The following is a 25,764-nucleotide window of genomic DNA, read 5'->3' on the forward strand; positions in this document are numbered from 1 at the left end:
TGAGGGCAGGTCTGGACCTTGGCAATTTCACCGCTGATTTCACTGGGAGCAGAAGCAATGTCAGGCGGGAAGGCGGGGCCGCTGGACTTGCCACGCTCCGGCTGGGGTAGTGGCCCTGCACCTAAGAGGGCCCCGCGCCTAAGAGGGCCCAAGCCCAGCCAGAGCACGGCCGGAGCGTGGCAAGTCCTGCGACCCTACTACCCAGGCCGAGGACTGCAAGCCCCTTGGCCCCACTACCCCGGCTGAAGTGCCCTGGCCCCGCTACCTCGGCCGGAGCGCAGCAAGCCCCGCGGCCCCGATACCCCGGCCAGAGCGAGGCAAGTCCCGCAGCCCCACTACCTCACCTGAGAGCAGCAAGTCCCGTGCCCTGCCACCCCGGCTGGAGCGCCGCAAGTCCCGCGGCCCCGCTACCCCAGCTGGAGCGCCGCAAGTCCCACAGCCCCAGTACCCCAATCAGGATGCGGCAAGTCCCACGGCCCGACTATTCCAGAGCGCTGGCAAGTCCCACAGCCCCGCTACCCCGGCCAGAGCGCCGCAAGTCCCGCGGCCCCGCTACCCCGGCCGGAGAGCCAAAAGTCCCGTGTCCCCGCTACCTCGATCGGGACGCGGCAAGTCTCGCGGCCCGGCTATTCCAGAGCGCAGCAAGTCCCGCTGCTCCGCCACCCTGGCCCGGAGTGCCGCAAGCCCCGCGGCCCCACTACCCTGGCCCAAGTGCCGCATGTCTCGTAGCCCCGCTACCCCGCCTGACACTTTCGGACCCCGGGAGCTCCCTGCAGTGACTATTTTTCGTCACACAGGAACTTAAGGCCAAGTTATTGCAATGTGATGGGAGGGAGAAGGGGACGACACTCAGCTGTAGAGCCCTGTCCCATGCGCAGAGGGGCAATGTCACTTCCCGTCAGTGGGGTCCGTGTTTTGGGAGGGGTCGTGTCCCAGGGATTGATTGTTCTGGGACACCTGCTGGAGAGGGAAGATTTCCCATGGCGCTGGGAGGGATTTGGGACGGAAGCCCCTTTCCCTTCCCAGCAGTGACCGGCTACATTGAACTGATCCATGACACTAGGAACGTGATCTGAGCAAGCCTGGCTCGTGCTTTGGACCAGGCCTGGGGCCCACCTGTCCATGTAGGTGGGAGAAGCTGTGGGGCTGGGGGGAGGAAGTCTCAGGACAGAATTCAGATTTTGCAGTTGAGCCTCTCTGACATTAGTGAGCCGAGAGCGGCGTCTCTGGGACTCATTCTTTAAGGTAGAGTCGAGGGAGGCTTCATGCAGCACTGAAGGGAGATTGTTATTCACAATTGATATTCATATACCTGTTCACACTCCTATTCCCATTCCCGTTCACACTCCACATCTGATTTATACGGGATTGTAAACTCGGAGTAAATAGAGAGGTTTTATAGTCTGTGTTTGTACCATGCCTAGGACTATGATTGGAGACTCTAGGCGCTAGGATCACAACTGCCATCAACTGCCCCCACTAATCATCATCCCGATCATTTACCTAATTAATTATTAATAAGCAATATAGTGTAGACCAGGAGTCGGCAACCTTTCAGAAGCGGTGTGCCCAGTCTTCATTTATTCACTCTAATTTAAGGTTTCATGTGCCAGTAATAGTTTTAATGTTTTTAGAAGGTCTCTTTCTAGAAGTCTATAATATATAACCAAACTATTGTTGCATGTAAAGTAAATAAGGTTTTTTAAATGTTTAAGAAGCTTCATTTAAAATTAGGTTAAAATGCAGAGCCCTCCTGGACCAGTGGCCAGGAACAAGGCAGTGTGAGTGCCACTGAAAATCAGCTCGCGTGCCACCTTCGGCATCCATGCCATAGGTTGCCTACCCCTGGTGTAGACAGAAGCTTTCTCCTTTTTCTGTTTAAAGATCTTGTATAATATGGAAGTGTTGTTTTTTAAACCCCTCTCCAAGATGTAGTATTGAGGGAGTCTTCTTCTACGGCTGCTGCTACTAAAAATTAAGAATAAAATATTTCCATTCCCATTTACATACACTCTAGCCATTCACGCTGAAACATATATTTTCATTCCCACTGTCACGCATGTTCCATTCAATATTCCCATACTCATTCACAAACATGCTGATGTTCCCATTCACACCACTATTCCTGTTTATATTCCCCTTCCTGTTCAACCACACACTCCCATTTCCACTTCCAGTCACACTCAGGTGCATATTCTCTTTCATGCTCGCAGTCCCATTTCTGTTCACACGGATATTCCTCTTCCATTCCAATTCATATCCCCGCTCCCATTCCTGTTGCAGGAATATGAATCTGAACATCAGGCCTAGAGTTCATTCTAAGCACTAACAGAACCATATCTCTCTGCTTGAATGTCCCCCCAGCGGTGCTGTCCATCAGTGCAAAGTCAGATACAGGAGTCAGCATGGTGTATGAGATAGGATGCTGCTGAGCCAGAACATCACCGCGTTTCTCCTTTGAAGGGTTCGGGGGGCGGGGGGGGGGAGGCAATGGGTGCAACAGTGTGTCGGGGAGTGGAGGTGGAAGGAGTGTTTATAAACCTATTAATGTCTGTGATTAAACATCTGGATTCTTATTTGGCCTGCTGGGCAATTCACCGTGAGAAAGAACATGGCATTAAACCCCTGATTTCTTTGTTCACTTTCCTTTGTCCTCACCAGGCTCATTGTAACTCGCAACCCTTGAGTGCCACCAAGAGCACCAGCCTCACGCCATTGCAGAGGAAGGGTTTTGGCTCAGCTCAGACCGGTTTTCACTCACTGTGACGCTGCGCAGTAATACCGGGCGGTGTCCTCTGGCTTCAGGCTGCTCATGTCTAAATAGGCCAGGTTTGGGGAGTTGTCCCTGGAGGTGGTGAATCGCCCTTTGACAGAAGCGGCGTATTATTTCTTACTGTCATCAAAGAAAATCACAGAGACCCACTCCAGTCGCTATCGGGGAGCTGGTCAGAGCCAGTGTAAACTAGTGAGGCTGAAATCAAATCTGGAGCCTTTATAGGTGAGGCGCAGAGATTGTCTCGGCTTTTGAATGTCTCCTCCAGACTCCACCAGCCGAGCTGAGCCCCAGCCCCTGAGGCTATAAAAGCTCATTAACAGTCCAGATAATGGTGCTGATGCCAAAAAGAATATTTACTAACTGTGCTGCTGCTAATATAATTGTTGCTTCTTTTACTATTGCTGCTGGTAAGAATTCTGATTCGAATACTACCCCAGATCATTTCAAACCAAGGATCTCTCTATTTTTTCCCCAGAATAAATACACAGCTTGGAAAGCTGTCATAATGAAAAGGAAATGCAGCCAAAACGTGTGTATTTGCAGGCAAAAGTTATCTACATGGTTGGCCGGTCACTGCCCAGGCACTGGGAGCTGCAGGTTCTCCACCCAAAGGGGAACTGCAGGATTTAAGCAGGGAATGCAATTACTCGAGTTGCCTATCTTTGCTCTTCTAATGGAGCCCCAAGGGCTGGGATTTCATTTCTCGCTGAGGTCCCTTGTCCGGCCCCTGGGAGATATCATGATATGCTGTGTGACCCTGAGTGAATCGAAGCATATCCAAACTGATCTAAAGCACTGCATTTATCCATGCGGTAACATTTAGCTCAGGAGTGATTATAGCCTTGGATGATAAAAATACTCAGCTCTGTAACAGAGATTGGGGAAAGGACGGCGAGCTTTAGAGTCCCCTTTTCCGAGGTGGAGAAACTGAGGCACAGAGAAGGAAACTGATTTGCCCAAGGCCTGTTTGAACAAAAGCCAGGTCTCCTGAGACCCAGCCCAGTGTTCTAGCCACCACACTACACTGCCTGACACCTATTAATGCAGCATTTAAATAATGATTAGAGCACAGGGACCTGAAGATGGGCCTCCCTTGATCCCAGAAGAATCCCCTGAATGCCAGGCTATTGCTCTCTCATCACAAAGACTCTGTAAGGATTCTGTACCAAGCAGAACAACTTCAAACGCAGCTCTGTGGAGATGAGTCCGCTGGAAAAACTTCTTGCCTGGTCTCTGGGCACTCTCCTGGGAGGTAAAAGATCTACCTTGATGTCCAGTCTCTGGCTCAGGCAGAGTAGGGTAGAGAGTCAGGGTGCTTAATTCGAGGCTGTAATTTCCACTGGGAGCCAGGCAACTATAGGCAGGTGTTATAATAATGAGCCTTAGACCTTTATATGACGCGTACCCAGGGCTGGCTCTAGATTCCCCCCCACACACACCCCTGCCGCCCCAGTGCTGGGCTACCCCCTTTTCCCCCCACCAGTGCCCTCCCCCCACACCTTCTTCCGCCCCAGCCCTGGGCTCTCCTCCCCACCAACTGCACCCTCCTTCTGCTGCAGCCCTGCTTCACTGGTAACTCGCTCCCAGGGCGGGTCATTCAGCAGGAATTTTGGATGTGCACAAAACACAGACAGGATTGGTTCCCATATGGTTACAGAGCTGCAGTAAAGTGGAACAATTTTCAGCTTGTGCGATTGGAGGATATCTGGATGCATATTATAAGACTGTCCTCCATAAATGAGGAAAATTTGAGGTGCCTTTATTATTCTTTTGCTCCACTCTTTCTTTCTATGGGGAATTTGCCAATGCAATATCACTGTCTTCCTTTTAAACAAACAAACAAACAAACAAACAAACAAACAAACAAACAAACAAACAAAAAGGCAATGGCTGTTGAAAATAGCAATTCCAGTCCTAAAAACCACTGGGAAGCATTTCTTGCTCAATTTTATCCTACTTCTTCTACAGCAGGTTACAATGGATCAGTATATTTGATTTGAGAGAAGTGAAGTAACAGCTGCCCAAACTGAGCTTGAGCACTCCTGAATTTTGAGGTGTTCAAATCCGGAAGCAGGGGCGGCTCCAGGCACCAGTGCTCCAAGTGCATGCCTGGGGTGGCAAGCCGCAGGGGGCGCTCTGCCGGTCGCCGCTAGGGCGGCAGGCAGGGTGCCTTCGGCTGCTTGCCTGCGGAGGGTCCGCTGGTCCCACGGCTTCGGTGGACCTCCCGCAGACGTGCTTGTGGGAGGTCCACAGAAGCCATGGGACCAGCGGACCCTCCGTGCTTGGGGACGCAAAATGTCTAGAGCCGGCCCTGTCTGAAAGGCAGGTGCTGAGTGTGTCTGTGACGGGGGGGCTGTGGGCTCCGCGGGGGATCACGGCAGCATGTATGCAGCAGCATGTCTGGAGCTGCGTGGAGCCAGACACACCGGTCTGAGTGGCACAGTAAGGGGGCTGGGGGGTTGGAGAAGGGGTAGAAAGTTCGGGGGGGCAGTCAAGGGACAGGGAGCAGGAGGGGTTGGATGGGGAGGAGATTCGTTGCGGCAGTCAGGGGCAGGGAGAAGGGGGGGTTAGATGGGTCAGAGGTTCGGGGGGGGCAGTCAGGGGACAGACAGTGGTTGGATAGGCATGGGAGTCCCAGGGGTTTGTCAGGGGACAGGTAAGGGGTGAGGTCCTGAGGGGAAGTTGGGGGGTGTCTCAGGAGGGGACAATTGAGGACAAGGAGACGGGAGGCTTGGATAGGGGGTGGGATCCCAAGGGGCAGTTAGAGGCAGGGGTCCCGGGAGGAGGCAATAGGGGACAAGGACCAGCGGTGCTTAGTTAGGGGGTGGGGTCCTGGGGGTCAGGGGCAGGGGTCCTGGGAGGGGGCAATCAGGGGACAAGGACCAGCGACGCTTAGATAGGGAGTGGGGTCCCAAGGGGCAGTTAGAGGCAGAGGTCCTGGGAGGAGGCAATCGGGGACAAGGACCAGCGGTGCTTAGAAAGGGGGTGGGGTCCTGGGGGGCAGTTAGGGGCAGGGCTCCTGGGAGGGGGTGATCAGGGGACAGGGAGCGGGGGGCGGGGAGTTGGATGGGTTGGGGTTTCTGTGGGGGGCAGTCGGAGAGAGTGGATAGTGGCATGATGGGGCTTCCCTTCACCTGGAGTATCCTGTTTTTTGAATGTTAAAATATGGTCTCCCTACCATTCACAGTGCAACTCTCCACTCACAGCAGGCTGCTGCATGAGGTCCCCCTCCTTCCTTTCCAGTTGGTAGTGGCCAAGGGAATGCTGGGAAATGTAGTTCTTTCCCTGCTCCAGGGCTGGCTCTATAGGCAGGGAGCTAACCAAGGAATTACAGCTCCCAGAGCCTCCTGTTGGTTCTCAGCTCCCATGCCACGCCTGCAAATAGGGTGCCCCAAGCAGGTGCTTACTTTGCTGGTGCCTAGAGCCACCCCTGCGCGTACCCCCGGAACTCCTTACTTTATTGACACAGCCAGTGCTCCACTGGGGTGGGGCTGGTGTTTAAATGTTGTCTGAGTCTCTTCCCATATTTCCACAAATGTTCAAACCTCGAGCGCCCCAACCAGCCAACTTCAGAGCGTGGCTATAAGCAGAGCTTGGTTTATGTCCTAGGTCCCTGGCTGCTTGTATCCTCTGCTCTCAGGCTGCTGATTTGCAAATGCTTCAGGCTGTTGGCGTAGTCTCTGAAGATGGTGAATCACCCTTGCACGGTATTAGCGTAGTAGGCGCTTCCCTGGCCAGCAACTCCTGCCCCTTCCCAGGGGCCAGACGGATCCAATCCATGAGATAGTTGCTGAAGTGAAGCCAGAGGCTTTGCAGGAGAGGCAGAGAGAGTCTCCAGGCTTTTTCACATCCCCTCCGGACTCCAGCAGCTGCACCTGGGACCGGGGACCTGGGAATAAAATCACATTAAGAGTCATATCAATATTGTTTGCGAAGAACACAATATTCCCTATATCTGTAAAGAAACTAGTAGGAGAAAATACCTTCAAAAGCTGCTACAAGGAAAAGGAAATGGAGGCAGTCTCATTTTCCCTGGTGCTGGAGGGGAAACTTCTCCCAGTACTGGCTGGGGGAGGGATAGCTCAGTGGTTTGAGCATCGGTTTGCTAAACTTTGGGTTATGAGTTCAATTCTTAAGGGGGTCATTTAGGGAACTGGGGCAAAAATCTGGGGATTGATCCTGTTTCAAGCAGTGGGCTTGAACTAGATGACCTCCTGACATCCCTTCCAACCCAGATATTCTATGATTCTAACTGTACAGACCCAAGGAGCTGCTGATTGTGAATCTGGTTGCAGCCTGGGCAAAGAGAAAGGCCACTTTAAACAGGAAAGAGTCACCCTTATTTGCATGCCCCCCCCATTTAAAAGTAACAGCAACTCCTTCCCCAAGCAGTTACACTTTCTGCATCTGGGGATCCAGAACAAAGGAGGAAGACCCATTGTTAAAGAAATAAGGATTGAAAGAGATAGATAGATAGATAGATAGGCGGATGATATCTTCAACAATGATAACATTCCTCAGGGGCATTTGTCAGTCAACTTTACACGGTTCATGGGTAATAGCCATTGATGGATCTATCCTCCAATAATTTATCTAGGGGTTTTGGACCCTGTTATATTCTTGTCCTTCACAACATCTTCTGGGAAAGGTAGAATATTTCTACCTAGACTCCTGCTGTTACCACTACAGACTTCTTCCCTTGCATAGCTAAGAAGATAAATCAGAAATCTTTACTCTCAGTTAGCCTGCGATAATCATTGTTATGTCTGAGCAGCCATCAGAAACCTGGGACCCTAAGAATTGCCAGCTCCAACACTCTGCCAAGGGCCCACCTAACTCAACCATCTGTCTCCCAGAGGGGCCAGCACTCGCTATTTTACAGGAAAAAGCCCAATATTTGGAAATTAGTAACTCACCTGCTCAAAAGGGGAAAATTTATCATAATCTGCCCTCCTTCTGACAGTCATCTCACTCGGAAAGGAGGGGAGTTTATCTCCTTCTCAACATTGCTCAGCATACCAGCTTGAAATTCTAACTCCTCCCTGTTTTAACCAGAACAATATCTTTGTGCACTAGCAGTGTCTACATGGGGCATTTAAACCACAATGGGCTGCTGTGGTCTACAGGTTACAGCCCTGTGGTGCACACTGCCACACCATGTAGACAAGACGTAGGGCTGCAAAGTGCATACTCACAGGCAGAACTATAGGTGCCCAGGGAACTTTTACTGCAAAAACTGAGGTGCAAAGTGATCTCAGGTGTCGACAGAATTCAGAGACAGCTGGGGTGGGGTTTCAATCCCATTTTAGGCCTGATTGTGGGATTGAAGTTTCTAATGTGGTCATTAGGCTCCTAAATCTGTTGGTGAATCTATCCCTTGGTATTTAGGGGGCTTAGGGAGGAGAAGAAGATGCTGGATTTCCTGTTAAAAGACTGATGTCCTAAATATCTTAGAGTCTCCTACTGCTTCATATAGCTACCAAATTGCGGCCACACTAACCTAATCCGACATGGCAATACCAATTTCAGCTCTACTCCCCTCGTCGGGGAGGAGTACAGAAATCGGTTTAAAGAGTCCTTTATATTGATATAAAGGGCTTCGTTGTGTGGACGGGTGCAGGGTTAATTTGGTTTAACGCTGCTAAATTCGGTTTAAACGCGTAGTGTAGATCAGGCCTAAGAGCTATATGTTAAGAGCTATACATTCCTCTTAACGAGTCTCTCTTTCACAAACATACACAAACAGGCCCTGCGCTAGCCTCACACAGTTTTGCTTGGCAAACAGAGAAGGTGGTTACCAATTTTATAGGTGGCTTCTTCCCTCCTGGTCTGTTCCTCTCAGCCCTCTGGTCTGTCTCGGATTCCCTCAAGGCAAGGCTTTGGTTGCCTTGAGACAGCCCCTCTGGTTCACAGTCCTACTTGAGCACACGGAGCAGAGTTTTGGCTACTCTGTCTAGCAATGTTACTTCTTCAAGTATTAATTAAGGAATCCCAACCTCAGTAATTTACTTTGCTTGATTCTTGTTGTACTCTTTTTCCTCAAAGGAGTCACATGTCTTAAAAGCATGCCCAGTGGCGTGTGGTTACTACTTTTACCTAATTAGTGTTTTAGAAGGGGCTGAGGGTGGTGGTACCAAATGAAGATCACCCCACGTTTATTCACTCATCAGTCATTCACTCTAACTCTCTGCATGGTGACCTTGCTGTAAGGCCACTACAACAAGGTCAACCTGTGCTCCATGCTGGAACTTTATACATGTGATATTTACTTTTGCATGGGCCCATATTTGCCAACCAATAGGCTCAATATCAATAATACATGCAGACTTTGCCAGTTCTTTGTCAAATTTGCTTGTGCTTAAAGGGAACTTGCTTCCAGGATCCTCTGCAGCCATTCAGCCATGTTTAAATTGTGTTAAGTTATGCTCTCACCATTCATTCAGTATGACCACACCAATTTGGCACCATCCCAACAGCTAGCAGGGGTGATTTTATGGTCCTGAGTTTAGTGAAGTTTTGATGACATAATGGCAAGTGAGGCCATGTTACAAACTGTGAGACGCTTTGTTCTCTGTGGTGTGAAAAGCCATCAGAAAGGAGATTTCATGAGGGCATCCCTGGGCATGATTAAAAGTGGGAATTATTTTTCATCAAAAAGTTTGAACGATTTTTGTTTGATTTGAAATGTTTATGGATTTTTCCAATTTTTAAAAGAAACTGCTCGAAACAAATTCTTGCATTAAACCAATGAATGAAATTAAAACAAATACTTTAATTTTGAAAGGCATGGGAGTTGAGGCTTTCCCATATTCATTCTCTCTCTCTCATATTTAATTTTTTAAGAAATGATGCAGGGGAAACAACAATAATAATAATAACAATAAACAAAGCTTTTGATTCTTTTTAGTTTGAGCATCTCATTTTGAATCTATTTGAAATAAGAAAATTCATTTTGTTGAAATACGTTGTTGAAAAATCCAAATCACAAAGCGTTTGTGATTGTTTTTGTGTTTTTCTGAAAGCCACTATTTCTTTATGAATTTTTAATGAAACATATTTGACCAGTTCCAGTGCTGCAATTCTCACCATTTTAACGTCCTGTAGTATTTGATGTTTTCCTTAAGGCGCCAGCTGTTCAAATCCTGTGATTATGAGAGAATTTCAGCTTTATTTTTTTTAAAGGAAGTTTCTAGCCCACATGATTGTAGGAAAAAAGCTTGAGAATATGACCTGAGTGTCAGCTAAAGTCTCAGATACCAAAAGGCAAATAAACAGAACCCCAAATGTATTTTTTGGCCACGTGGAAGCATACAGATCCATGAGAGAGGGGATTCCCTCCAGGACAGAGATTTGGATTTTGTACAGTGCCTGATTCCATGGGGTCCTGATCAGTGGCTGATGCCCTATGTGCTGCTGTAATACAAACAATAAATCAGAAAATGTTCTATTCCTAAACACTTCCCAGGTACTTCCTGCATAGCTATGATATTGGCTTATTGTTTCCCATTATGGAAAAGTAAAGTATTTGGGGAAGTCTCATGCTGTCTGGAGTGGCCCATGACCAAGAGTGCCAACCTCAAGGCAGACTGACAAAAGCAGGGCAGACACCCCAAACTGGTGGTGTAGTCTATAATTGGATTTTGCCAAGCCAGTAACAAATGTAAAATCCTGGATCATTGTAACAGTCTTACTATGGAGTCACAGACAGTGTCTTGGCCACACCAGTCTATCTTGCCACCCAGAAAAACTGGACTCAGTGACAAATGATCACTTGCACAAAAAATCACAAAATAGCAGATTGCTCCCAGTTCCAAGAGGCCAGTCACTTACCCCAGATGAATTTGTATCATAGACCAAAAACAGTGTTGGTAGCCAATCCCATAGTAATCTAATTAAGGATTTATTAACTAGGAAAGAGAAATGAGTGATATTTACAGGTTAAAACAGGTAACATATATACACAAATGAGTTCAATCTATGAGTTTGGTTCCAAAAGATGACAGAGATGTAGTAATCTGACAGCACTGAATGTCTCTTTAGGGCTAACCTAGGTTGACCCTAGGGGTCCTGCTTTTTGTTTTTTAGCTCTAGCCCTTGTAAGAGTTCAAACAGCAAAGAGATGAACTATCTTCATGTTAGGTCTCTTTATTTCCCTCTCTCAGAATTCAAGCTGATGGAAAGTAGAGGGCTATTAAACTAGCCTTCATGTCATAATGTTCCACAGTGCCCCATTTAGTCTTGATAGTTCTTCTGGAGGGGTGGAGGAATCACCTTTCTTGCCTAGGTTCACCAGTTTAGAGCAGGCATTTTACAATTATAAAGCAAAACGTACCTTATAGCATGGGATACAGCCATTGCAAGTAAGATTAATGAATTCACCAATTTATACAGAGTCTAAGATCTAAACAAATCTTTACACCTATCTTGAACAATACTAACATAAAGGTGAGCTGGTTTGGTTTCCAGCTATGAATTTGTCAGTGCTTAGTTGATACCTACAGCCTTGGCAAGAGCTGGCACCTGGTTTATCATCATCGCAAGGGGATTATGGGATTGTGAGGAAAAAATGCTAAAGCCATCGTTTCAATCACAAAAAGGAAATATCCTGGCACATACAATTTTAGGGTCAGATTCTTGAAACCTTTGAATATTGGTCTAACCTTGCTGTCCCCATTCAAGTTTCCCATTGACATCAATGGGGCACAGTTAGGTCAGTGCTCAGTGATTTTCAGAATCCTACCCTTAATTCATATTCAGAGGAGTTTTCTTCCTTTTTATGATCATTTTACACTCCTCTGACTTTCTGCGTGGATTTGATGAAGTGGGTACAAAATCAGACTCCTAATGGAAACTCAGTTTCATTCTAAAATATGGAATAACTGCTGTCACACCATCATGTGAAAACTCCAATATCCAGCTTTTCATAATCACTGCATTCTACTCACAAGTTGTATTATTGTTTGTTTGTTTCTCTCCTCTTCCCTGTTGTCTGGATGAAGTTACAGTGAAGATGAAGTTTCTCTTGTTCTGCCAGAGGTCCAGATTCAGCTCCTCTCTGCCCAGTTTTAATATTTTCTTCATAACTTTTTATGTTCACAAATTGGAATCAGGTAGGACTCCTCACTGCCTCTGCTGCTTCTTATGATTTATTTAGGCCCCAATCCTGACTCACATTAAATCAATGGAACTACTTACAGAATGTAAACTTAAGCATCGAGCAGAAGCAGGACCTTAGCTGTTTTTGGCTATATTTATTTTGTTGCTGGAATACTTTATCTGATATTGGGGTACTTACATGTCTGTTTATTCATACATGTGTTTCTTCAAGATTGTAAACTATGCCTAGAGCATTGAATGGATATTCTTATTGCAGAGTGATAATCTAAATACATGAAATTATTTGGGGTTTGTATTTATGAAAACGTTCCCATTATCCTCTTTAGTTGCAAATATAAAACTGGACAAAAACTATCACAGTTTCCAAACTAGACCAACAATAAGTGTTATTTTGGCTTGGTTTCTCTTTTTCTTTAACATCATCTTTGCTCCCTAACTCTTCAGGCCTAATAACTCCCCAGCTCAACTTGTCTCAATTCCATCCTTTCCACTGAAGACCCTACGTTGAAAGTGTCCCACCATAATCCCCCACCCATTAAAACCAGTGGGACTATTAGCCTGAACATTTCAGCTGTTCTCAGACACTGTGGTGTCACATGAGACAGAGGTGGCAGCTTGGCATCAAACTATTTAGAGCTTCCTATATCAAAAAAGAAACTCCTTGAATTGCACCAGAAACATACTGGACCCCAGAACAGATCGCAGAGTTCAGGTGTTTAACAATCCACTGCAAGAGCAGAGCTAAGCAAGCAGGACACTATAATCTGCAGCAGTTGGAGATGCCAACGAAACTTCAAGTGACAAGACATTCTCTAAGCATGCACAAAAAAATGGACAATTTCTCTAGGACCTCAACCAAATCCCACTGAAATGTAGGGGTAGAAAAAATCTTACTGACTTCAGTGAGATTTGGATCATTCCCCCTACCTCAAAATTCCTCTATTTGCCTCTCTCAGTTTACCAGGCCTAATCATACTCCATGGGCAGTCCATGCTACTGCCTGGGGAGGGTAGGATTTGTGGGACAGAAGAATAATAAGAAACAAATTGGCAATGAAATTAACTGCCCAAATCTTCATTAACCAGAGTTAAGGTTGCCCAGCGCTACGTTGTACCCTTCCAGAATGTGGAGAATTGTTCAGTTTAAACCTCTGAAAACTAGGATATGCAAAGTTAAGGTACATGCTACCCCCACAGTATAATTTTAACTCTGCCCTTGAGCTGGCAATAGCCACTGCGGCAGGTTCAGTAAAGGTGATGCCATCATAAGTTGATCTGAGGAAGCATTAAGATATCATGTCATTGTAGTGTTGTCTTGCAAGGATTTGAACACATTTATCTGCATGCTCTCCAGCTGCCATTCATGGTGTTTGGTGTAGCTGCACTGAATGGTGGAGGTTTCATTGGGGTACGCTCGCAGAGCTGTGACTGTGGTATGAGAAGAGGGACTGTGTACTTTGAAGAATCAAGCATGCTTCATGTTAGCATTGAATTTTGATAAGTTGTCTCTCTAGTGGTGCACAAAAGTGTCCCCATGCAATCAGTGGTGGATTAGCCACTGGGCCAATGGAGCCCATGCCCAGGCACCCCAGCTAATTGGAGGGCCTTGGAAAAATAGGTGCCCTTGCGCCTCAACCTGGTCCGCCTACCCGGTGCTCCTGCTGGTGAGCGGGATTGTGGAGTCCTGCCTGCCTGGTGTTCCTGCCAGGGAGTGGGGGAAGCCCCCATACCCCAACCCCACTCCCCAGCAGGAGTGTCGAGTGGGCAGGGCAGCCCTTGTGCTGCAACCCTGCTCCCTGGCAGCAGTACCAGATGGAGGGGAACAAGCTCCCATGCCCTGACCCTACTTCCTCAGCAGAAGCACTGGGGAAGGCAGGGGGGATTGCAAGTGGAAGGGGTGGGACAGGGGCCCCCACTTGCTGTGGCCCAGGGCCCCACAAAACCATAATCTGCCTCTGCTTGCAGTCATGTGTTGTCAGCAGCCTGGTGGCAGTGGTTACTGAGGCTTAATGAGGGGTAAGTTAAGGCAGTGTATCAGAAAGAAGGGTGGGGGTAATTTGTGTGGAGTAGGCTTAGGGTTTCAGTGTAAGTAGCTCCTATTCACTACCCATGACCTAAACCTGAGTTTTACCTTAGCAAAGAGAAGATATTAGACTCTTTCCAACGGTGCTAGTGTACCCTGTTCTGTAGCATCTGCCAGGCTAGCGTGCTAGTATGTGTGTTAGTGGCATGTTGGGGCATCACACAAAGTGATTTCCTGGGTTTAAATTTAATCACGCTCCCCATTCTGTAAGGGCATGAGTCAACACTGGGCAACCTGAATTCTGCATTAATGCCATTTTAGAGCAAACTAGAAACTTTGCAAGCAGAGAGCAACTAATATGCACGCAGAGGATTGCTATGTGAAAGGGGTCACCTGTACAAAAGTTTGAGAACCACTGGAATAAACTGTATTGTGTCTCCAGCATTTTTAACAGCCTCATTAAGTACTTCTAAAATTGTCTTTGACAATGACTAGGTTATAAGGCTTTCTGAAGTCCAGAGGATTGGTGTTTTGCAGCCTTTTCACATAGTTTGTCAGCATTGGCTTTGCTGATTGTTCTAGCAAACCAAGCTCCTCCACTTTTAGTATATAAATCCATGGTATGCTCACATCTCCCATAGTGTGTGCAATCTGGTTCCCCATCTCAAAAAAGACATATTAGAATTGGAAAAGGCATGGAGATGGGCAATAAAATGATTAGGGATGTGAAACAGCTTCCATATGAGGAGAGATTAAAAAGACTGTGGCTTTTCAGCTTGGAAGAAAGGACTAAAAGGGGATATGATAGAGGTCTATAAAATCTTGACTGGTATGGAGAAAGTGAACAAGCTCCTTCACATAACACAAGAACTAGGGGTTGTCACTCAATGAAATTAGTAGACAGCAGGCTTAAAACAAACAAAAGGAAGTACTTCACACAACACACAGTCAACCTGTGGCACTTTTTGCCAGGGGTTGTTGTGAAGGCCAAAACCAGAACAGGATTTAAAAAAGAATTAGATACGTTCATGAAGGCTACGTCTCTCAATGACTATTAGCCAGGATGAGCAGGGATGCAACACCATGCTCTGAGAGCTTCTGCTTGCCAGAAGCTGGGAGTGGACAACAGAGGATGGATCACTCAATAATTGCCCTGTTCTGTTAATTCCCCTTGAAGCACCTGGCATTGGCCACTGTCAGAAGACAGAGTACTGGGCTAGATGGACCATTGGTCTGACTCAATATGACCATTCTTATGTTCTTATGTAAAAATTAATTATAATATAATAAAAATGTTTAGTGCAGAAACTCCCCAAGATAACGACCTCTGGAGATAGCAACAATGTGAGATAATGACCTTCGCAAATCATGCATTTTAAAAAGCTTGGCCTACTAGAAAATGTATATTTATATAAGTTTCTCAGTCAGAAATCTAGCATTCTGGAGCAAAGTCACTAAAATGTAGTCCAACCAAGAAATGTTCCTTTTATGTGTCCCTCCCTTCTCCCTCTACCACACCCCACTCATAGTTGTTGTCCTTGGTCAGTGAAGACCCAGAGTTCAGAGGTGCTTTCACATGAGTTCACCTCCCAACCTGGGGGGAGTGCAGGGGAGAAGGCACCTTGCTTGTTCCTCCAGCTGCTCGCCACTCGCTCCAGCCACTCACCATGGCCGCTGTTGTTTGTCATGCCACCATTCACTCCACCATCCCATTGCCGATGGCCCTGTGCTGTCACCTTCTGCTACCTGCCACTGTGGCCTCTGCGAGTCGGTCTCTTGAGGTTCCACCAGCTCTCAGTGATTTCAGCTCTCAGTGAGGGAACCTCACAGTGAGTTCAGGCTAGGCCGTCTCTTCCACAGAAACACTGTCCTACAGCAGGTCTAAGCACTTACACCTGATTATTAGTGATTTCATCTCTAGCGACCAGAGGTGATGAACTGCCAAGCCTAGATGTGCCGGGGCTCAGACCTGCCAAAAATTAAGCGCCGAGGGTGCCCCCCTCAATCAGGACAGGCTAAGTACAGTTCTGCTGCCCTTTACTCATACAATAAGTATAACAACATTTCAGGACCCCCACATTCAATACTAAAGTGATTTGTAACCCAACACCGGCCAAAATTGATCACTTGGGCAACACAGCTCTGTCTGCTGGATACCTAGGCAGAGTAGGTGAGTTCATGTAAATAGAGTCTGGTCCTGAAGCCTTCGCCCCATCCCTGGCTCATCATTAGTTGTCAGGGGAGAGCTCATTCAGACCTTGCTTACAAATCATAATTTTGAAATGATAAGGTTGGCCAACATTGCCAAAACCAATGCGCCAACATTGTCATAATAAACAGGTGTGTCAAGAAGCTAATCTTTGTTCATGCTTTTCAAACCTATTATACTTTTTTAGGTACAAGTATTTTATCATATATTGTATATGCTTTAATGTTAGTGTTTCATTTCAATTCAAATTTCCAATCAATGACTAAATTGGCAACACAGTATGTAACCAGTTGACTACTGGGGGGGTGTTGGGGAAATTTGGAGTGGGGGTGTAGGGAAATCCCCAATACCAAGCTTGCCTGTTATCAGCTCCACACACTATCTTAGTGCTGTGTGCCTGTGCCATACACTGAGGCTGGCTGTTCTTAGAACAGAGCACTGCTCTCCCTTAAACATTCAAGCTGAAGTTTTGCATGGCAGGTATCTGCCTCTGGGTGAATTTTCTGGAAAGTTTGTATAAAATAGAACCTATTGGATGTGACCTTCATATCAAATACTCATTTTCTTTTGAGCTTATTTTATTTTTGTCCTGGTGCATTTTGCGGCCCAGTTCACACTGATTGGACCCAGTGACCCTGTCATTGCCATCATGGGTCAGGAAACAGTGTTATCTTGTCACCTGTCCCCCAGGATGAGTGCTTTAAACATGGAGGTGAGATGGTTCCAGTCTGAGTTTTCTTTCTTTGTGCACTGGTACCATGATGGGAAGGATCAGTATGAAATGCAGATGCCAGAGTATCAGGGAAGGACGGAGCTTTTGAAAGCTGGACTCACAGATGGAAACGTTGCCTTGAGGATTCTCAATATCAGACACTGATGAAGGACTATACCACTGCTTTGTTCAAGATGATACATTTGATGAAGTCACTGTATTGGACCTGCAGGTAGCAGGTCAGTGGCTTGTGTCTGTATTATCTTTGTGTGGGTTACAGGCTTTATTCCTTATTTATTTATTATTATTTATTACAGTAACTCAGACTGCCTGCTTGTGAATTTTTTAGAATAACACAGTGCATCTAAATTTCAGCAAACAGCAATGTTCATACCTGGGGAAAATAGTCTGAAAACTTTCCCAACATGTTGTTAAAAATAATTTCAGGATGGCCAAGGCACTTTCTTGCCCAAAATAAATTTTTGTTTGACTCCTAAAAGGGTACTTAGGAGAGAAAGAATTTCTGGACAAATATGGCCTTCCAGTTACTCTGCACCCATTTCTAGGATGTGTGGCTATGATGGGATTGCCACACTTTTATGGCCTTCTTATTGGTTCACTGCTGGTTGTTACTTAGAGATTATTTAAAATCGAATGCAACCTTGTTATTTGCAGAGGTAGTATAATGGTGATGCTGGGTGGGTGGGGTGGGAAGTTATGTATTTTCCACTCTTACACAAGACTGAGCATTTCTCCCCTGCTCCTTTGACACTGTAACCATTAAGCCAATTTATATATATATCCATCCAATGCACTAAAAAACCAGATTTTCAAAGAGTTCAGGTCCTATTTAAATATCTAAATCAAGTGGTCATATCTCCAAAGGTGCTGAGCACTCAGTTACTCCTGTGTTAAAATGACAATATTTCCCACTGACTCAGTGAAATTATTTTAAATATTTGTTCACATTTTTGTGTCCCCATACGTGTTGGGATTTCAGAGATTCCAGTATTCATTTATCCCTTCCACTGACTATCCATGTGAATTAGTGCTCTCTAGTGTGAGTAAGGGATCCACAAACTGTCCTTTATGCTTTATAAATTAATTAATGGAATTAACACCAATTTATGTATTTTTCTCCTTAGGTCTAGGCTCTGCTCCTCTCATCTCTGTTGAGGGTCACCGGAATGGAGGGATCCGGGTGGTTTGTCAATCAACTGATTGGTACCCTGAGCTTGAAGTACCGTGGAGAGATCTCAGTGGGAGACATTTACTGTCACTTTCTGAAACAACATCCCAAGGTGATAACAGCCTGTTTGAAACAAAAACTGCTACCATTGTAACAGAGCATTCAAACCAAAACTTGTACTGCTGCATCAGGAACACCATTCTTAATCAAGACAAGGAATCAGCCATTTCTATAGCATGTCAGTTACCATCCAAACCCCACTCTGAAATCACCACCACTAGAAACTAAACAAAACATAGAAAGAAAAGAATTGAAGAATCTGTGGTGGATATTTCATAATCCACATACAAACAAAGAAGATGGGAGTCTTGTATATTTGCAGAGTCAGAACAGAACAAGGAGTAGTAGTCTCAAGTTGCAGTGGGAGGAGGTTTAGGTTGGATATTAAGAAAAAACTTTTTCACTAGGGAGGTGGTGGAATCTCCTTCCCTAGAGGTTTTTAAGGTCAGGCTTTAGTTGGGGATTGGTTCTGCTTTGAGCAGGGGGTTGGACTAGATGACCTCCTGAGGTCCCTTCCAACCCTGATATTCTATGATTCTATGAGTCACAGTTCAGGCAATTTGATTCCATTAATTATATTCAGACGATCGAAGATTTGGATTTCATGTAAATTTAACGTTGAGTCTGATTTTCCTGATACTCTAGCACAAAATAAAGGAAACAAAGAAACAACCTCCCTGAAAAGCAAAAAAAGAAGCTTCCAACATTTTTTAGAAGAAATTTTCACTCAATCCACTGACACTTTCTGTTCCTGCAACCTTAAATGCACCGTAAATGACTTTTTTTTAATGTAGTAAATTTTATACTGTGGCTTGTTTGTGATCTTGTTGCTGCATCAGCTCATTCTTCATTAGCTGTTGTGTGAAATGTCACCTAAGTCATGATGTTGTTTCTTCTGACATTCAATGAGAATGGGGTGGGGCTGTGGCAGGACCGTGGGCGGAACGGGGCGGGACTGCAGGCGGAAGAGTTGGGGAGGCTCCCCCCCACTTTCTGTGGCCCAGGGCCCCATGAAACGATAATCCACCTCTGACTGTGAGCACAAGAACAGCAAATGAAATATAATTCGTTTTCTGCACAAGTGTTTGGAGGAATTTTGATTCTTACCCAAACATTTGGGATAATAGTGGGTTTTTTAAAAAAATATGATAATTAATTTGTCAATTTCTGAATTTTGCTGAACGCTGAGGACCAAATTCTTTGCTGGTATAACTCCATTGAAGTCAATGGGGTTTTATTAGCAGAGAGTTTATATCTGAACTCTGTGGCCCTCTGAATAGCAATGAATCAAATCAGGCCTGTTTTTTCAAGGATAAATCAGTGTTAAAGATGTGTTGGTTGGATCCATTTTTAAAATCAGTTTCTGGTTGTTTGTGTAGGGTACACCTGGTCATTCTTTCATTCTTATCTCACACACAGGGCCGGCTTTAGGCCTATTCCACCAATTCCCCCGAATTGGGTCCACCGCCTAAGAGGGCCTCACGCCCAGTGAGAATCCCTTCCCTGGCTAGAGGCGCCTTTTTCATTTTTACTCACCTGGCGACACTCTGGATCTTCGACGGCACTTCGGAGGTGGGTTCTTTGCTTGCTCCGAGTCTTTGGTAGCACTTCGGCAGCGGGTCCTTCGCTTGCTCTGGGTCTTCAGCAGCACTTCGGCAGTGGGTCCTTCAGTGCCGCTGAAGACCTAGAGCAAGTGAAGGACCCGCCACCGAAGTGCCGCCGAAGACTCGGAGGACCGCCGGGTGAATACAAGCCCATGTGGTTTTTTACATTTTTTTATTAAGTCATCCCTGCTGAGACCCTGTCAAAACTGTTGGAATTGGGCCCCGCACTTCCTAAAACTGGCCCTGCTCACACAAATCGTACTGGGCACTATTTATTTGCATGGAATAAAAATGTATATTTTTAGTCACCACTTCCAAACTAAGGCAAGTCTTGGGTTTTTTGTTTTTTAGATCCCTTTTTCCCAAGGGTTAATCCCTGGATAGCGGCTCTGTGTGTGATCCAGATTGTTTGGTTTGGTTTCATTAGGCTCACTGTTTATCTCTTTACAAGGAAAGGTAAATATTAGAAGGAGAAATATACTGTAAATGCAGGTTTTAGCCTAATAAATGAATAAGGGCACTTAAGGAATTTAACATTAAAAGAGTATGTGACCTGCTGGTCTTGTCCTAAATAAAGGAGAAGAATACGTGTGAATTTATTGATGGAGTGGAACTGGAGGGAGAAGAGTCTCCAGCAGTAGAACTGAGCCAAAGAATCAGATCAGAGCTGATGCATCTGCATCCTGCCAGGGATGTAAATACCATTTAAAAAGTTAACCATTTAAATGATTAAAAATATTTCGTTTAAATGGTTAACCAATTAAATGGCCAGCCCGCTGGTGCGTCTGGGGACAATCCTGCAGCTGCTGTGGCTGGTGCCACTCTGGTCGGCCGGCTTTGCTCTGGCCAGGTAGCACGGCTGGAGCAACTCCAGCTGGGCAGAACTGCTCCGGTGGCTGGGGCTGCTCCAGCCAGGTGGTGCTGCCAGGGTGAGCAGGCTGGCCAGCACAGGGTTGCTGGGGCTAGCTGGCCTGGGATTAACGGTTAAGGCAGGTTAACCGGTAAGTCTAATGCTTACCGGTTAACCTTTTACATCTCTACATCCTGCTTGGTCCTCCATCTCCCGGTCCTCCCAGTTCTCAGGGGGCTACTGGTGTCCATCTCTGGTCCCACTTGAGACAAGGTTCTGCAAAGCCTAGTCTCTCCTATTTGTACTTCAAATCTCTTTTTTGTTACTAAAGTATAGTGCATTAACATTACAGTGATGCGCCCTATGAAGATGCCCCTGTGGTAAGTCAGTAAATAAACACATTTGTTCCTTGTTTACGGAGAAAATAATAGTCTCTCTCACATAACTCAGACACAACTGTCTGTAAATCCTGATGAATTTCATGCATGAAAAATGTCTTTGTCCAACTTCCACAAAATTCAGACACATCCCTCTGTGCTGCTAGTGAATTTCATACATATTTTAACTCATTCATGAAGAAAGGAGATGATAATATTTATGTCTATATTTTTAAGGGAAAAGTACAGAAGAAATTGGTAAGTTTCATTTTCCCTTTTTCCACAAATATATTGTTTGTACACACTTACACAGTTGTATATTGACCTGTTTGTGTGTTTTGTTTGATTTGTTTGGGTGAGTATGTACATGTTCATGTAGTTGTAAAAAATCTGAGGTACGTTTAAATTGGATAAACTTCATTCCAAAATGTTATTGGAGGAGTGATGAGCAAGTAATGCAGGAGATGAAGTTGAATAGAAATAATTTCTCAGCCTTAACTTTTGTATTGATGATACAGCAAAATAACATATAAGGGAAGCGCATAATAAATTTTTATATTTATTTCTGTTTATTTTAGGGAAACAACTTATAGAAATTTGTAAGTGTCATTATCCCCATCCCCTGACAAGAAAACATTTGTACAAAATTAGATCCTCAGATAGGAGTTGTTTAATTGGTGTGGAGTGGCTTGCTTTTAAATTAAACTTTTAAAATTTTATTGCACTATGAAACCTGTTTTTGTTTGCTTGCTCACTTTTTGGGTATGTGGGAATTTGTTTTTTAATGTAACTTTATGAAATGTGGGGAAAGACTAAACTAGATACATTTCATTCCAAAATCTAAATTGAAAAATTGATAAGCAATAGAGTCATAGACTAGAATTTAAGACCAGAAGATACCACCAGATCCTCTAGTCTGATCTCCTGAAGAGGAGATTTAATAGAAAGAATATTGCAGCCTTAACTGTCATGTTGATGATAAAGGGAAATAAAATAAGAAGAGGGGAACATATAACAAAAACTGATATTTATTTCTTTTTCTTTTTATGGGAAATATGATGCAGAAATTGGTAAGTCTCATTCGCCTCCCACTGAGGAGAAAACTTTTTTGTGATGGTGGATCTTATGTGGATGTTTTTCTTTAATTTTTCTGTAGTTGGTTCATTTTTACTTCAGCTTTTTAAAAGAAATTGGGACAAGAGGAATTTCAAACCAAAATGTAATCTGAAGTGTTTTACTCAACAAAATTGAGTTTTGTATTGCAACAATCTCTCTCAGATTGTCCAGGTTGAATAGAAATAATCTCTGAGCCCTTACATTAATAATTACAACCTAAAACCAAAGACAAGTAACTTGTAAAAGTAGCAAGCTACACTTAAAGTACAGTGCACTCTGACAGTATGGGCACATCTACAAGCAAAAACAAACAACTTCAGCAGTGAGTCTCAGAGCCCAGATGAACTGACTCAGGCTCACAGGGGTCATGCTGCAGGGCTAAAAGTAGCAGTGTAGATCTGTGGGTTCGGGCTTGGGCTGGCTAGGTCTACACTGCCGCATGGACGAGGTGCCAGCTGCTTCCAGGAGAGGTGTGGGGCCAGGACAGGCAAGGAGCCTGTCTTAGCCCCGCTGCGCGCTGCTGCCACCCGGAGCCGCTCAAGGTAAGTGGCATTGGGCCGGAGCCTGCACCCCGGACATCTGCACCCTGCACCCCTACCCCCTGCCTGAGCCCCCAGCTGCACCCCACACCCTCCCACACCCCAACTCCCTGCCCTGAGCCCCCTCATTCATCCCGCACCCTTCTTGTGCCTCCGCCCCTTGCCCTGAGCCCCTTCCTGCACACCACACCCCCTCCCGCACCCCAACCTCCTGTCCCAGCCCAACATTCATGGCTCTGCATGCAATTTCCCCCCCTGATGTGGCTCTTGGTCCAAAAAATTTGCCCACCCCTGGTCTACATTGTGATTTTATAGCCAGGCAGCCCAAGCCCTGGGAGCCTGAGTCTGCTGCTCCAGGCCAGCCTTTGGCCTTTTATTGCAGTGTAGACACACTCTCAGTGGCTAAGCCCTATAGAAGCACCTCTGAGGAAAGTCAATGCTCACAATCTTCAGAGAGTAAACAAATTTATAGCAATTTTGAAACTTCAAAACCAAGTTCTGAGTCATCAGAGTCAAAATATATTGACTGTAAAATCGCTCTGCCCAGCATTCACGTAACTCAGACACAGCCCTGAACTCCATGGTGAATTCCATACATACAGAATTCAGTCCTTTAACTTGTGCCAGTACAGAAAGAAACTCTGAATAATCATTAATATTTATTTCTGTACTTTTTAAAGGGAAGCTTACTGCAGCACTTGGTAAGTGTCATTTCTCCTTACTCCACAGTTACAACTTTGTACACAGCTATAGTTTGATAAGGGTGGGAATTTTGGTCTGTTTGTGAGCATTCTCACATGTTTCTTTATTTTTATTAATGTGAGGTTAAGGCCAGGACTGATAATTTCTCACCTGAAGGTAATTTGAAAAAGCAACACGCAGTTAAAAGGAAGAGGTTTACATAGAAATGAGCTCTCAGTCTTAACTTTAGTACTAATAATACTGAGAATGACCCATGAGATAAATGTCATAGAAATAAAACAGTAATTTGAATAGAAATGTTGACAACCTAGGGCTAGTCAACACTAGAATCACTACTGTGGGCACACCTGTACTGGTGTAGCTGCGCTGCTGTAACGCTGCTAGTGCAGACGATCTATGCTGATGGGAGAGAGGTCTCCCATCGGCATAATTACTCCACTTCCCTGAGCAGCAGTAGCTATGTTGGCAGGAGAGCTTCTCCCGCTGACATAGCACTGTCCACACTGGCACTGAGGGCGTATCTACATGAAAGTTGTAAGTCGACCTTAGTTATGATACTTCAGTTACCTAAATTACATAACTGAAGTCAATGGGAGACGCTCTCCTGCCAACTTACCTTACACTTCTTGGGGAGGTAGAGTACAGAAGTCGAGAGGAGAGCACTCTGCCATCAACCTAGTGGGTCTTCACTAGACCCACTAAATAGACACTGCTGTGCTGATCGCAGCAGGGCCAATTTAGCCGTAAGTATAGACAAGTCCTTAGATTGGTGTAACTTACGTCACTTGGGGGTGGCTTTTCAACACCCCTGAGCGACTTAAGTTCTACCTAAGTAAGCACTAGTGTGTACAGGCCCCTAATGTAATAAAGATATGTAATATATAAAAGAAGAGGGAAATGAAACCTTTTCAATTCTGTGGTAAGACCTAAGTAACTCTAAAGAGATTTGTTTCTATTAACCAAAGAAATAGCAAATACACAAGTCATTTTATCCAAGTACACATATTTGTAATTTAATTTTTCTTCACAATTGTAAATCTTTATGAATAATGGTTAACTCTCTGACCTCCAGTGATGAGGATTTCACAGTCTCCCTCGGAAGCCTGTTCTGGAGCTTATCTACCCTTGTAGTTCGAAAGTTTTTCCTAATATCTACTCCGAACAGCATATTCACCACTCCATTATCTAAGTCAGGGGTAGGCACATGTGCTGAAGATGGCACGCAAGCTGATTTTCAGTGGCACTCACACTGCCCGGGTCCTGGCCACCGGTCCAGGGGGCTCTGCATTTTAATTTAATTTTAAGTGAAGCTTCTTAAACATTTAAAAAACCTTATTTACTTTGCATACAACAGTAGTTTAGTTATGTATTATAGACTTAAAGAAAGAGACCTTCTAAAAATGTTAAAATGTATTACTGGCATGCAAAACCTTAAATTCAAGTGACTAAATGAAGACTCGGCACACCACTTCTGAAAGGTTGCCGACCTCTGATCTAAGTCATTAATGAAAATACTGAATACATCTCTACCCTAATATAACGCGGCCCAATGTAACATGAATTCAGATATAACGCAGTAAAGCAGCGCTCGGGGGGGGGGCCGAGGGGGCTGTGTATTCTGGCGGATCAAAGCAAGTTCAATATAACGCAGTTTCACCTATAACGCAATAAGATTTTTTGGCTCCCGAGGACAGTGTTAGGCCTTGGCTACACTCACACTTTACAGCGCTGCAACTGGGGTGTGAAAAAACACCCCCCTGAGCGCTGCAAGATACAGCGCTGTAAAGCATCAGTGTAATCAGGGCAGCAGTGCTGGGAGCACGGCTCCCAGCGCTGCACGCTACACCCGTAAGGGATGTGGTTTACATGCAGCGCTGGGAGAGCTCTCTCCCAGCGCTGCCGCTCCGACTACACTCACACTTCAAAGCGCTGCCGCGGCAGAGCTCCCGCAATGCTGCCGGGGCAGCGCTTTGAAATTCCAAATATAGCCATACCCTTATATCAGGATAGAGGTGTAGTACCAGAATCAGGACAGACCCTTGTGGGATCTCAAAGTACGTGCATCTGTCTTTATAAGATTAGTACCTTTGCATTTAGTTTTGCTCCTCCTGAATTAAATGGAAGATTTGCTATTGACCTCAATGGGTGAAGAATTAGGTCTTTATTACAAGTATTTTGCAACATAATTGTAGTGTGTCAGTGGGGAAACTGTTTGTAATGTGGTAATAGTTACATGGGTAATTGAACTTCCTATAATAGAAAAGTATTTTAAATGTGTAGTCGCTAAAGACACGTCTTCACTGTGGAGTTAATCCAGGTGATCAAAACCTGGGCCTAAGCAACTGGATTAGTGTAGCCCAGATGTGAGTGTCCCTTCTGCAAAGCCCAACCCAAGTCATACCCATGTTGCTGTGTCCACAATGGTGCTGTCCTCACCAAGGACTTTGCATGGAACTTACTATGTAAGCTGCCTCCAGAAATGTTTGAATGC

The 25,764-nt window shown here is 45.2% G+C and overlaps 2 protein-coding genes across 3 annotated transcripts in view; both read left to right on the plus strand.

Moving 5' to 3' along the window:
* Positions 1-25,764, plus strand: part of LOC127032443 (zinc finger protein OZF-like) — a 605,001-nt gene that overhangs the window by 471,319 nt on the left and 107,918 nt on the right. The gene's annotated exons all lie outside the window — the stretch shown is intronic.
* On the plus strand, positions 11,787-20,303 carry LOC127032170 (butyrophilin-like protein 1). The gene is given in 6 exon segments (XM_050919175.1): positions 11,787-11,886; positions 15,900-15,907; positions 16,735-16,994; positions 16,996-17,075; positions 17,982-18,137; positions 20,267-20,303. Coding segments are annotated over 6 exon segments (621 nt in total). The 3' UTR covers positions 20,284-20,303.

The sequence above is a fragment of the Gopherus flavomarginatus genome, chromosome 12 (genome assembly GCF_025201925.1).
Source record: "Gopherus flavomarginatus isolate rGopFla2 chromosome 12, rGopFla2.mat.asm, whole genome shotgun sequence".
Lineage (NCBI taxonomy): Eukaryota > Metazoa > Chordata > Testudines > Testudinidae > Gopherus > Gopherus flavomarginatus.